Consider the following 14,874-nt stretch of genomic DNA (forward strand, 5'->3'; position numbering starts at 1 on the left):
ATGTAAAGTCCTTCAGTAAACAATGAATCTACAAAAAAAATAAGGGAAATAAGAAGTAGACTCTACTGCCAATTAACATTAATTGTATATGGTTCATACCCGAAACTCATAGGGGGATATTTATCAATAAACCATCATATGGCTCAGACACAACTCTATTGGTGATGACCTTTCTACCAATTCTGCTATACTGTACTATCCAAACAGTAGTACAGTGCTCTGCACATAGTAAGCACGCAACAAGAGTGATTGATTGATCGTTACTCATTCAATCAATCATATTTATGAAAACTTTGAACCTACCCAACTATAGAAAAGGGAAAAAAACTATGATCGTCTTTCTTCTCCTCAATAATAAGTAAAAAATATTGCCGGTTGGAAAATAGTGAGCAGCTAGGATCCCATAGTGTGTCTCAATGGAAGCTGCTACTTCTTGTAATCTGTCATCGGAGCAGCCTTGACATACAGAATTCCTGGAACTTGGCTACGTTCACTCATTATGATGGCCCAATGGCCATAAAACATCCTAAAAATAAAACACATAGATCATATCTTTGGGGCTGGGCATGAATAATAATGCAAACACATTAAAGCCATCAGAATGGTGTCCCCTGAGATCTATTCCCATTGTTGTACAGGCTACTGGGGGAAGCTTAGCAGTGCTACTAACTCGGATCACAGTGCTTTCTTCCGGTTTTTCAATCATCCAAGGTCATCTCCTGCTTTGGCTCTCTTAAAGTTCAGGCTATTTTTAAAACATTTTTTTTAAATCACTGAGTGGCTGTCAGCATCGCAAAATAAACATCAATCTGGCAAATGGTTCTTTCAATATAGCCTAATCCCTCTAGCATCTAATTTTCCTTTTTTTTATGGGATTTGTTAAGTGCTTACTATATGCCAGGTACTGTACTAAGCATTGGGGTAGATACAAGCTTATCAGGTTGGACAAAGTCCCTGTCTCACGTGGGGCTCAAAGTCTTAATCTCCATTTTACAGATGAGATAACAGACACAGAGAAGTTTAGTGACTTGCCCAAGGTCACACAGGAGACAAGTAGCGGAAGCAGCACTAGAACCCAGATCCTTCTGACTCCAGGTCCATGGTCTATCCAACTCAGCTTTTCCTTTCCTAAATCAATCAATCGTATTTACTGAGCGCTTACTGTGTGCAGAGCATTGTACTAAGCGCTTGGGAAGTACAAGTCGGCAGCACATAGAGACAGTCCCTACCCAACAGCAGGCTCACAGTCTAGAAGGGGGAGACAGAGAACAAAACCAAACATACTAACAAAATAAAATAAATAGAATAGATATGTACAAGATAAATAGAGTAATAAATATGTACAAAAATATATACACATATTCAGGTTCTGTAGATGGAGATGGAGATGTCCAGATGGAGATGTCCTGAAGGCAGGAGTTTGGAAAGGAATGGTAGGAGGGATATGGGGCGATAACTAGAAGGTGAGGTGGGGTCAAGAGAGGGTTTTTTTAGGATGGGAGAGACATGGGCATGTTTGAAGGCAGAGGGGAAGAAACCAGTGGAGAGTGAGCGGTTGAAGATGGAAGAAAAGGACAATTAGCCAAAGCTATATTGAGCCAGACTAGGAATGGACCAAGACAATCCCCATCTGGGCTTAAAGCACAAGAGGTTAGATTTTGGTGTTCTATGAAAACATTTAAAAAAAAATCTGATAATGTTTCTCATGGCATTCCAAACAAAATCATTTTTCAGTGTTGATGGCCTCTATAATCCTTGCCCAACTCTGAGTTGTTCCATGGGTACTGAGATTTTCCAGGAACCTCTAAACCTTAAAGCCACTGATGTGTCATCATGCCACGTCAACTATTACAGTGATCTAGCTACACACCTTGACTGAAGTTGGGGCAGAGAACTTGGGGATAAAAATAACCACTTTTCACTACACACCCTGACTGAAGTTGGGGCAGAGAACTGTGGGATAAAAATAACCACTTTTCGCCACACCAACACAGGGGAAGGTCACGTAAGAATTCAAGCCATCAGCAAAGTGGGGAAGGATAATAACAACAATGATAATAATAATAATGATAACTGTAGTTTTTATTTACAGTTTAATATTTGCTATTGTGTACTAAGCCCTGGTGCATATAAAAGATAATCAGATCGGATACGGTACCCGTTCCACATAAATCTCACAGTCTAGGGAGAAAAAAAAGAAATGGAGGAAAGAAAGGAGAAAGGTAGAGGCATTTGAGTTTGTGTCTACTGCATTCCTCTAAACCCTGCACATAGTAAGACACTCAAGAATTAACCCTCCCCTCCCTTCCCTGAATCTCAATTTCTCAAAGAAAAAAAAATCTCCCCAGCGCGAGCCTGTATCTGCCTCCAGTGCGTTCTAACTCATCTGTTCTTCTTACCTCAGTGGGTGCCACTATCACTTCTTACAAAAATAATCTTTTATTTCCTTCTCGAAAACTAGAGGAGAAGAAAAGGAAAGGAAAGGAGAAGAATTATGCAGTGGAGACAACTGTGTGAGTAAATGGGTAGTTTGAAATAGTTGTAGTTGTGACCATCAAGATGGAATTGTACCAGCTTATTATGCTCCTCACTGTACCTCATTCTCGCCTGTCCCGCGATCGACCCCCAGCCCACGTCCTCCCCCTGGCCCGTAATGCCCTCCCTCCACACATCTGCCAAGCTAGCTCTCTTCCTCCCTTCAAAGCCCGACTGAGAGCTCACCTCCTCCAGGAGGCCTTCCCAGACTGAGCCCCCCTTTTCCTCTCCTCTTCCCCATCCCCCCGCCCTACCTCCTTCCCCTCCCCACAGCACCTGTATATATGCATGTACAGATTTATTACTCTATTTATTTTACTTATACATATTTACTATTCTATTTATTTGGTTAATGATGTGCATTTAGCTTTAATTACATTTATTCTGACGACTTGACACCTGTCCGCACATTTTGTTTTGTTGAGTGTCTCCCCCTTCTAGACTGTGAGCCGGTTGTTGGGTAGGGACCATCTCTATACGTCGCCAACTTGTATTTTCCAAGCGCTTAGTACAGTGCTCTGCACACAGTAAGCGCTTAATAAATACGATTGAATGAATGAATGAATGAATATGCAATTTTTCCCCTCTGCAAACAGAAAAAAAAAATCCCATATTGGCCATTCAGGATTTCAATTTTTAAAAAAACCAAGTGGAAGTGGAAAAAGTGGAAGGACAATCATTTATTTAAATATTGATAGTTTCCCACTGACTGATACCTGTGGCTGCCTAAAGCCAAAGACACATTCTTGGAATAAGACTTGTTGATAATCCTAGGCAGGTGAATTCTGACTGCTATTTGCAATTCTATCTCTTCACAGACATTGACAAGATCAAAAATCTCCTACACCCGGAGTCTTATATGAAGATAAGGACACAGGAAATAGTATTATTGGATCAGAGCTGTCAACGGCCTCACCCAAGCTCAGACTTCTGAATCCAACAGGGGCAACAGGATGTTTCCTGTTGGATTCTAGACTGTGAGCCCGTCTTCTAGACTGTGAGCCCGTTGTTGGGTAGGGACCGTCTCTATACGTTGGCGACTTGTACTTCCCAAGTGCTTAGTACAGTGCTCTGCACACAGTAAGCGCTCAATAAATACGATTGAATGAATGTTTGTAAGGATTGGGTGCTGACTCGCCTCTGAACCCTCACCCGCGTTCTGCCTCTGACTTGGAACTCCTTCCCCCTTCATATCCAACTGAAGATCACTCTCTCCACCTTCAAAGCCTTCTGCGTCACTCTTGCACTTGGATTTCACCCTCTATTCACCCCACCTTCAGCCCCCGAGCATTTATTACGTACTATAATTTATTTACATTAACGTCAGCCTCCCCTTCTAATAATAATAATAATAATAATGGTATTTATTAAGCGCTTCCTATGTGCAAAGCACTGTTCTAAGCGCTGGAGATGAGGATATAGAGGCCCCAGCGAGATTCTAGACTGTGAGCTCCTTGTGGGAAGGGGGCATTTTTACCATCTCTGATATAGTGCATTCTCCCAAGCACTTTGTATAGTGCTCCACATGAGTAATCACTTTTTAAATATGACTGACTGATTCCCCTGGATTTAGATGTGCCAATTTACATTGATACGGTACAACAGGATCATCATCATCAACAATCATATTTATTGAGCGCTTACTGTGTGCAGGGCACTGTACTAAGCGCTTGGGAAGTACAAGTTGGCAACATATAGAGACAGTCCCTACCCAACAGTGGGCTTACAGTCTAAAAGGGGGAGACAAAGAACAAAACCAAACATACTAACAAAATAAAATAAATAGAATAGATATGTACAAGTAAAATAATTAGAGTAACAAATATGTACAAACATATATACATATATACAGGTGCAGGATGGTACCAGTCAACCCCCAATAAAACAAAACCCTCTCTACAAAGTGTAGCCAGGGAGTTGACTGTTAGCAGAGAGTTGTGAAAACAATAGGACAAATACTCCCTACCTTTGACCTGTGAAATTTCAGATCATCCATCCAACTGCAAAGACTAGAAACCAAGAAATGTCTCAGCTTCTTTACAGAGCGGACTCTTCTGAGTTCCTTTCACCCCTAGGCACTTCATGGGCCTGGGGCCCTGACCAGAGCAGCTGACAATGTTTTAAAAAGTTTTCATAAAGAGGATTTTTCTCTCCGCTTTGCTACAGAGCGAAACTCTCACAGCTCTCAGGTCTCTTCTTGGAGCCCAGCTGGGCCCAGCTGTCACCCTCTTAGGGATACGAGTATCATCATCATCATCAATCGTATTTACTGAGCGCTTACTGTGTGCAGAGCACTGTACTAAGCGCTTGGGAAGTACAGGTTGGCAACATATAGAGACAGTCCTCCAACCCCTGCAGGATCCAGGACGGAGGGCCGCTGTGTGACTTTGGGCAAGCCACTTGACTTGTCTGGGCCTCAGTGACCTCATCTGGAAACTGGGGATGAAGACTGTGAGCCCCATGTGGGACAACCTGATACCCCAGCACTTAGAACAGCATTTGTATATATATTTGTACAGATTTATTACTCTATTTATTTTACCTGTACATATTTACTATCCTATTTTGTTAATGATGTGCATATAGCTTTAATTCTATTTGTTCTGACAACTTTGACACGTGTCTACATGTTTCATTTTGTTGCCTGTCTCCCCCTTCTAGACTGTGAGCCCGTTGTTGGGTAGGGCCCGTTTCTATATGTTGCCAACTTGGACTTCCCAAGCGCTTAGCACAGAGCTCTGCACACAGTAAGCGCTCAACCAATACAACTGATTGATTGCTTTAAACCCCTTCCTGATTGAGCCCCTTCCTTCCTCTCCCCCTCGTCCCCCTCTCCATCCCCCATCCTACCTCCTTCCCTTCCCCACAGCACCTGTATATATGTATATATGCTTGTACATATTTATTACTCTATTTATTTATTTATTTATTTTACTTGTACATATCTATTCTATTTATTTTATTTTGTTAGTATGTTTGGTTTTGTTCTCTGTCTCCCCCTTCTAGACGGTGAGCCCACTGTTGGGTAGGGACCGTCTCTATATGTTGCCAACTTGTACTTCCCAAGCGCTTAGTACAGTGCTCTGCATACAGTAAGCACTCAATACGATTGATTGATTGATTGATTATCTATTTTCCTTGTGAGAGAAGCAGCATGGCTCAGTGGAAAGAGGGCTTTGGAGCTTTGGGCTTTGGAGTCAGAGGTCATGGGTTCAAACCCCAGCTCCGCCAATTGTCAGTTGTGTGACTTTGGGCAAGTCACTTAACTTCTCTGGGCCTCAGTTGCCTCATCTGTAAAATGAGGATGAAGACTGTGAGCCCCACATGGGACAACTTGATCACCTTGTAACTTCCCCAGTGCTTAGAACAGTGCTTTGCACATAGTAAGTGCTTAATAAATGCCATTATTATTATTATATCTATTCTATTTATTTTATTTTGTTACTATGTTTGGTTTTGTTGTCTGTCCCCCCTTCTAGACTGTGAGTCCACTGCTGGGTAGGGACAGTCTCTATATGTTGCCAACTTGGACTTCCCAAGTGCTTAGCACAGTGCTCTGCACAAAGTAAGCACTCAACCAATATGACTGATTGACTGATTGCTTTGCACATAGTAAGCACTTAATAGTTGCCACCTTGGGCTTCCCAAGTGCTTAGCACAGTGCTCTGCACACAGTAAGCACTCAACCAATATGACTGATTGATTGATTGCTTTGCACATGGTAAGCGCTTAATAAATGCCATTATAAGAATAAGTTGGCGCAAGGAGGGGCTGGTCCCAAAGATTGCTTTGCACGTAGTAAGCGCTTAATAAATGTCATTATAAGAATAAGTGGGCACAAGGAAGCAGCATGGCTCAGCGGAAAGAGCCCGGGCTTTGGAGTCAGAGGTCATGGGTTCAAATCCCGGCTCCGCCACTTGTCAGCTGTGTGACTTTGGGCATGTCACTTCACTTCTCTGGGCCTCAGTTCCCTCATCTGTAAAATGGGGATGAAGAGTGTTAGCCCCCCCGTGGGACCACCTGATCACTTTGTAAACTCCCCAGCGCTTCGAACAGTGCTTTGCACATAGTAAGCGCTTAATAAATGTCATTATTATTATGAGAGAAGAGATAAGAGAAGCAGCGTGGCTCAGTGGAAAAAGCCCGGGCTTTGGAGTCAGAGGTCGTGGGTTCGAATCCCAACTCCACCACAAGTCTGCTGTGTGACCTTGGGCAAGTCACTTAACTTCTCTGAGCCTCAGTTACCTCATCTGTATAAATGGGAATTAAGACTGTGAGCCCTACGTGGGACAACTTGATCACATTGTATCCCCCCCCCCAGCGCTTAGAACAGTGCTTTGCACGTAGTAAGCGCTTAAATGCCATTATTAGTATTAGTAGTAGAGAAGCAGCGTGGCTCAGTGGAAAGAGCACGGGCTTTGGAGTCAGAGGCCATGAGTTCAAACCCCGGCTCTGCTGACTGTCAGCTGTGTGACTTTGGGCAAGTCACTTCACTTCTCTGGGCCACAATTACCTCATCTGTAAAATGGGGATGAAGACTGTGAGCCCGCCGAGGGACAACCTGATCACCTTGTAACCTTCCCGGCGCTTAGAACGGCGCTTTGCACATAGTAAGCGCTTATTTTTCAGCGCTTAGAACAGTGTTTTGCACATAGTAAGCGCTTAACCCCCTCTCCATCCCCCATCTTACCTCCTTCCCTTCCCCACAGCACCTGTATATATGTATGTTTGTACATATTTATTACTCTATTTATTTATTTTACTTGTACGTATCTATTCTATTTATTTTATTTTGTTAGTATGTTTGGCGTTGTTCTCCGTCTCCCCCTTTTGGACTGTGAGCCCCCTGTTGGGTAGGGACTGCCTCTCTATGTTGCCAACTTGGACTTCCCAAGTGCTTAGTACAGTGCGCTGCACACAGTAAGCGCTCAATAAATACGATTGATTGATGGATTAACCCCCTCTCCATAGTAACCCCCTCTCCATCCCCCCCATCTTACCTCCTTCCCTTCCCCACAGCACCTGTACATATGCACATATGTTTGTATGTATTTATTACTCTATTTATTTATTTTTAACTTGTACATATCTATTCTACTTATTTTATTTTGTTAGTCTGTTTGGTTTTGTTCTCCGTCTCCCCCTTTTAGACTGTGAGCCCCCTGCTGGGTAGGGACTGTCTCTCTATGTTGCCAACTTGGACTTCCCAAGCGCTTAGTACAGCGCTCTGCACACAGTAAGCGCTCAATAAATACGATTGATTGATTAACCCCCCTCCATAGTAACCCCCCTCCATCCCCCCCATCTTACCTCCTTCCCTTCCCCACAGCACCTGTACCTATGCACACATGTTTGTACATATTTTTTACTCTATTTATTTTACTTGTACAGATCTATTCTATTTATTTTATTTTGTTAGTCTGTTTGGTTTTGTTCTCCGTCTCCCCCTTTTAGACTGTGGGCCCACTGTTGGGTAGGGACTGTCTCTGTATGTTGCCAATTTGTACTTCCCAAGCGCTTAGTACAGTGCTCTGCACATAGTAAGCGCTCAATAAATACGATTGATGATGATGATGTTGTAGGGTAGGGCCCGTCTTTGTGTGTTGCCAACGTGTACTTCCCAAGCGCTTGGTACAGTGCGCTGCACACGGTAAGCGCTCAATAAATACGATTGATTGCTTGATGAATAAATGCCATCATTATGATGATGATGATGATGATGATGAGGGTCCCAAAGGGCGGTTGCCGTGGGTTACCTGGGCTGAAGGAGGGGGCCCTCCTGCCGACGGAGGGCAGGGTCCTGTTGAGCCCCAGGATGCGGTCCAGGTGGAAGGCGAACACCTCGCTCATGTCCAGGGGCTGCTTGAACAGGGCGCAGGGGCCTCGGCCCGGGCCGCAGGGGGGTCCGGGGGGGGCTACTGTTGTTGCTCCTCCTCCTCCCGGGGCTACTGTTGGGGCTCCCCCGGCCCAGCTGGTCCAGGGGGGCGTCGGCCAGCCAGCGCAGCCCGCCCACGTCGGCGCCGCTCAGCCACGAGGGGGCGCGCCCGCTGGCCAGCCGGATCCCGCTCTCGCGCGGGCCCCGCGCCGGCCTCCAGGGGGCGCCCGTCAGCCCCACCACCACCGCCCCCCGCCGCTTCTCGCGCCGCTTGGGCCTCACCGTGCCCCGTAGGTTGGCGGGCCGGCGGCGCTGCGCGCGCAGCGTGATGTACACCACGTTGGGGGCCGGCGGCGGCGAGGGGGCGGCCTGCAGGGGGCGCCCCAGGGAGGGCGTCTCGGGCGGGGCCGGCGCGCGGCCCAGCAGGTGCAGCAGGCAGCCCACGTACAGCGCGCCTGCGCCGGCCGCCAGCGCCAGGGGCCTCCGGCCCAGGGGCCGCCCCGCGACGCTCATCGCCGCCGCGCGCATGCGCCCATCCCCGACCCGCCTCCACCGGCTCTGAGGGGAATCACTCGGTCGGAGTTGTTGAGCGCTCACGGTGGGCAGAGCACTGTACTGAGCGCTTCGGACGGCCGCCTCCGCCGGCTCCGAGGCGATGTACTGGACGGCCGCCTTCACCACTCCGACGCTTCGCTCGGCGGGCACCTCGGGGTTGGGGGAGGGCGGGAGTCAACTCTGGGAATAAATGGAAAACGGTTAATTCTGAGGGGATGATGATAATAATAATAATAGCATTTATTAAGCGCTTACTACGTGCAAAGCACTGTTCTAAGCGCAGGGGAGGTTACAAGGTGATCAGGTTTTCCCACTTGGGGCTCACAGTCTTCATCCCATAGTAAGCGCTTAGTAAATGCCATTATTATTATTATTATTATCCCCATTTTGCAGATGAGGTAACTGAGGCCCAGAGAAGTTAAGCGACTTGCCCAAAGTCACACAGCTGACGATTGGTGGGGCCGGGATTCGAACGCAGGACCTCTGACTCCAAAGCCCGGGCTCTTTCCACTGAGGGGATGTACTGGACGGCCGCCTCCACCGGCTCCGAGGCGATGTACTGGACGGCCGCCTTCACCACTCCGACGCTTCGCTCGGCGGGCACCTCGGGGTTGGGGGCGGGCGGGAGTCGCCTCTGTCTGAGAAGAAACGGAAAACGGTTAATTCTGAGGGAATAATAATAATAATAATGGCATTTATTAAGCGCTTACTACGTGCAAAGCACTGTTCTAAGCGCTGGGGAGGTTACAAGGTGATCAGGTTTTCCCACATGGGGCTCACAGCCTTAATCCCCATTTTGCAGATGAGGTAACTGAGGCACAGAGAAGTTAAGTGACTTCATCATCATCATCATCATCATCAATCGTATTTATTGAGCGCTTACTATGTGCAGAGCACTGTACTAAGCGCTTGGGAAGTACAAATTGGCAACATATAGAGACAGTCCCTACCCAACAGTGGGCTCACAGTCTAAAAGGGGGAGGCAGGGAACAAAACCAAACATACTAACAAAATAAAATAAATAGGATCGATATGTACAAGTAAAATAAATAAATAAATAGAGTAATAAATATGTACAACCCTATATACATATATACAGGTGCTGTGGGGAAGGGATGGGAGACTTGCCCAAAGTCACACAGCTGACGATTGGTGGGGTCGGGATTCGAATCCAGGACTTCTGACTCCAAAGTCCGGGCTCTTTCCACTGAGGGGGTGTACTGGACGGCCGCCTCCGCCGGCTCCGAGGCGATGTACTGGACGGCCGCCTTCACCACTCCGACGCTTCACTCGGCGGGCACTTCGGGGTTGGGGGCGGACGGGAGTCGCCTCTGTCTGAGCATAAATGGAAAACGGTTAATTCTGAGGGGATAATAATAATAATAATAATGGCATTTATTAAGCGCTTACTACGTGCAAAGCACTGTTCTAAGCGCTGGGGAGGTTACAAGGTGATCAGGTTTTCCCACATGGGGCTCACAGTCTTCAACCCCATTTTACAGATGAGGTAACTGAGGCACAGAGAAGTTAAGTGACTTGCCCAAAGTCACACAGCTGACAATTGGTGGAGCCGGGATTCAAACCCAGGACCTCTGACTCCAAAGCCCAGGCTCTTCCCACTGAGGGGATGTACTGGACGGCCGCCTTCACCACTCCGACGCTTCACTCGGCGGGCACTTCAGGGTTGGGGGCGGGCGGGAGTCGCCTCTGTCTGAGAATAAATGGAAAACGGTTAATTCTGAGGGAATAATAATAATAATGGCATTTATTAAGCGCTTACTATGTGCAAAGCACTGTTCTAAGCGCTGGGGAGGTTACCAGGTGACCAGGTTTTCCCACATGGGGCTCACAGTCTTAATCCCCATTTTACAGATGAGGTAACTGAGGCCCAGAGAAGTTAAGCGACTTGCCCAAAGTCACACAGCTGACAATTGGTGGAGCCAGGATTCGAACGCAGGACCTCTGACTCCAAAGCCCATGCTCTTTCCACTGAGGGGATGTACTGGACGGCCGCCTTCACCACTCCGACGCTTTCCCCCGCACAACGCTCGGCGGGCACCTCGGGGTTGGGGGCGGGCGGGAGTCGCCTCTGTCTGAGAATAAATGGAAAACGGTTAATTCTGAGGGGATGATAATAATGGCATTTATTAAGCGCTTACTACGTGCAAAGCACTGTTCTAAGCGCTGGGGAGGTTACAAGGTGATCGGGTTTTCCCACATGGGGCTCACAGTCTTCATCCCCATTTTGCAGATGAGGTAACTGAGGCACAGAGAAGTTAAGCGACTTGCCCAAAGTCACACAGCTGACAATTGGTGGAGCCGGGATTCGAACCCAGGACCTCTGACTCCAAAGCCCATGCTCTTTCCACTGAGGGGATCATCATCATCATCAATCGTATTTACTAAGCGCTTACTATGTGCAGAGCACTGTACTAAGCGCTTGGGAAGTACAGGTTGGCAACATATAGAGACAGTCCCTACCCAACAGTGGGCTCACAGTCTAAAAGGGGGAGACAGAGAACAAAACCAAACATATTAACAAAATAAAATAAATAGAATAGAAATGTACAAGTAAAATAAAGGGCTTACTGTTAGGCGCTTACTATATAATAATAATGGTGGTATTTGTTAAGCGCTTACTATGTGCAAAGCACTGTTCCAAGCGCTGGGGAGATTACAAGGTGATAACGTTGTCCTTCGGGCGGGGGGGGGGGGGGGTTACAGTCTTCACCCCCATTTTACAGACGAGGTCAGTGAGGCACAGAGAAGTGAAGTGATAATGCTGTTTGTTAAGCGCTTACTATATAATAATAATGGTGGTATTTGTTAAGCGCTTACTATGTGCAAAGCACTGTTCCAAGCGCTGGGGAGATTACAAGGTGATCAGGTTGTCCTTCGGAGGGGGGTCACAATCTTCACCCCCATTTTACAGATGAGGTCAGTGAGGCACAGAGAAGTGAAGTGATAATGCTGTTTCTTAAGCGCTTACTATATAATAATAATGGTGGTATTTGTTAAGCGCTTACTATGTGCAAAGCACTGTTCCAAGCGCTGGGGAGGTTACAAGGTGATCAGGTTGTCCCACGGGGGGCTCACTGTCTTCACCCCCATTTTACAGATGACGTCAGTGAGGCACAGAGAAGTGAAGTAATAATGGCGTTTGTTAAGCGCTTACTATATAATAACAATAATGGTGGTATTTATGCGCTTACTATGTGAAAAGCACTGTTCTAAGCGCTGGGGAGATTACAAGGTGATCAGGTTGTCCCACGGGGGGCTCACTGTCTTCATCCCCATTTTACAGATGAGGTCACTAAGGCACAGAGAAGTAAGTGACTTGACCCAAGTCACACAGTTGACAGTTGGCGGAGCCGGGATTTGAACCCATGACCACTGACTCCAAAGCCCATGCTCTTTCCACTGAGCCACGCTGCTTCTCTAAATTATTTATTAATTATTTACATATTATATTGATTATAATATAATTTATAATATATTAATATTTATTATTTATTAATTAATAATGGCGTTTGTTATCCCGGCTCTGCCCATTCGTTCATTCACTCAATCGTATTTTTGGAGGGCTTACTGTGTGCACAGCACTGGACTAAGCACTGGGGAAGTACAAGTCGGGAACATAATTGTCAGCTGCGTGACTTTGATCAAGTCATTCGACTTCTCTGGGCCTCAGTGACCTCATCTGTAAAATGGGGATGAAGACTGTGAGCCCCCCGTGGGACAACCTGATCACCTTGTATCCTCCCCAGCGCTTAGAACAGTGTTTGGCACACAGTAAGCGCTTAACAAATGCCATCATTATTATTATTATTAAGCACTTACTATGTGCCAAGCACTGTTCTAAACGCTGGGGGGAAAACAAGGTCATCAGGTTGTCACACGTGGGCAGCGTGGCTCAGTGGCAAGAGCCCGGGCTTGGGAGTCCGAGGTCGTGGGTTCTAATCCCACTCCGCCGCTTGTCAGCTGTGGGACTCTGGGCAAGTCGTTTCACTTCTCTGGGCCTCAGTGACCTCATCTGGAAAATGGGGATGAAGATTGGGAGCCCTCCGTGGGACAACCTGATCACCTTGTACCCTCCCCAGCACTTAGAACAGTGACTTTTTTTATAATGGCATTTATTAAGCACTTACTATGTGCAAAGCACTGTTCTAAGCGCTTCACACATACTAAGCGCTTAACAAACACTATCATCATCATCATCAATCGTATTTATTGAGCGCTATCATTAATCCCCATTTCACAGATGAGGGAACTGAGGCTCAGAGAAGTTAAGTGACTTGCCCAAGGTCACAGCAGACACGTGTGGCGGAGCGGAATTAGAACCCATGACCTCTGACTCCCAAACCCAGGCTCTTTCCACTGAGCCATGCTGCTTCCATTTATTGGGCTCTTACTGTGTGCTAAGCGCTGTACTAAGCGCTTGGGAAGTATAAATCGGCAACAGAGACAGTTCCCACCCAACAATGGGCTCACAGTCTCCGGAGCCCCACGAAGAAGCAGTATCGTCGCTTAACCATTTCATTAGCGACCCCCTCATAATAATAATATTAATGGGATTGTTCAGCGCTTACTATGTGTCAAGCGCTGTTCCAGGTGCCGAGGTAATTAATGAAGAATTAATTCTGTGTGACTTTGGACAAATTACTTAACTTCTCTGGGCCTCAGTTCTCTCATCTGTAAAATGGGGATGAAAACTGTGAGCCCCCGGTGAGACAACCTGATCACCTTGTAACCTCCCGAGTGCTTAGAACATTGATTTGCACATAGTACGCGCTTAATAAATGCCATCATTATTATTATAAGAAGCAGAGTGGCTCAGTGACAAGAGCCCGGGCTTGGGAGTCAGAGCTCGTGGGTTCGAATCCCGACTTTGCCCCTTATCAGCTGCGTGACTTTGGGCAAGTCATTTCACTTCTCTCGGCCTCAGTTCCCTCGTCTGGAAAATGGGGGTGAAGACTGTGAGCCCCATGTGGGACAACCTACCCCAGCGCTTAGAACAGCACTGGCACATAGTAAGCGCTTAACAAATAGTATAATTATTATCAATCAATCAATTGTATTTATTGAGCGCTTACTGTGTGCAGAGCACTGTACTAAGCGCTTGGGAAGTACAAGTGGCAACATATAGAGACAGTCCCTACCCAACAGTGGGCTCACAGTCTAAAAGGGGGAGACAGAGAACAAAACCAAACATACTAACAAAATAAAACAAATAGAATAGATATGTACAAGTAAAATAAATAAATAAATAAATAGAGTAATAAATATGTACAAACATATATACATATTATTTTACAAGGTCATCAGGTTGTCCCATGTGAGCCCCCATTTCATCCCCATTTGACGGATGAGGTCACTGAGGGGCAGAGAAGTGAAGTGACTTGCCCAAGGTCACCCAGCACATGCGTGGTGGAGTCAGGATTAGAACCTACGCTCTGACTCCCAATAATTATTGGGAGTATGTTGGGTAGGGACCGTCACTATTTGTTGCCGAGTTGCACTTCTCAAGCGCTTAGCACAGTGCTCTGCACACATTAGGTGCTCAATAAATACGAATGAATAATAATTTATTAATAATAATAATGGTATTTGTTAACCACTTACTATGGGCCACGCACCGTTCTAAGCATTGAGCACTTTTCTAAGCCACGCTGGTCAACTGCGGTATTTGTTATTTGCTTACTATGGGCCAAGCACTGTTCTAAGCGCTGGGGTAGATACAAGGTAATCAGGTTGTCCCACGTGGGGCTCACAGTCTTCATCCCCACTTTACAGATGAGGGCACTGAGGCACAGAGAAGTTACGTGACTTGCCCAAGGTCACACAAGCAGACAAGTAGAGATCAGTCTCTATAAATAAACTAAGAGCTGAAAACTGCAGGTGAGGCGAGC

At 46.4% G+C, this 14,874-nt stretch overlaps 1 protein-coding gene across 1 annotated transcript in view; it reads right to left on the reverse strand.

The window, feature by feature from the left end:
• GASK1B (golgi associated kinase 1B) overlaps nucleotides 1-10,308 on the reverse strand; it is a 34,758-nt gene extending 24,450 nt beyond the window's left edge. The window contains 4 exon segments of the mRNA XM_038755054.1: nucleotides 8,292-8,467; nucleotides 8,469-9,115; nucleotides 9,477-9,603; nucleotides 10,256-10,308. Coding sequence (XP_038610982.1) covers nucleotides 8,292-8,467; nucleotides 8,469-9,115; nucleotides 9,477-9,603; nucleotides 10,256-10,308 — 1,003 coding nt within the window.
• Nucleotides 10,309-14,874: the final 4,566 nt, after the last annotated feature.

The sequence above is a fragment of the Tachyglossus aculeatus genome, chromosome 12, assembly GCF_015852505.1.
Source record: "Tachyglossus aculeatus isolate mTacAcu1 chromosome 12, mTacAcu1.pri, whole genome shotgun sequence".
NCBI classification, from domain to species: Eukaryota; Metazoa; Chordata; class Mammalia; order Monotremata; family Tachyglossidae; genus Tachyglossus; species Tachyglossus aculeatus.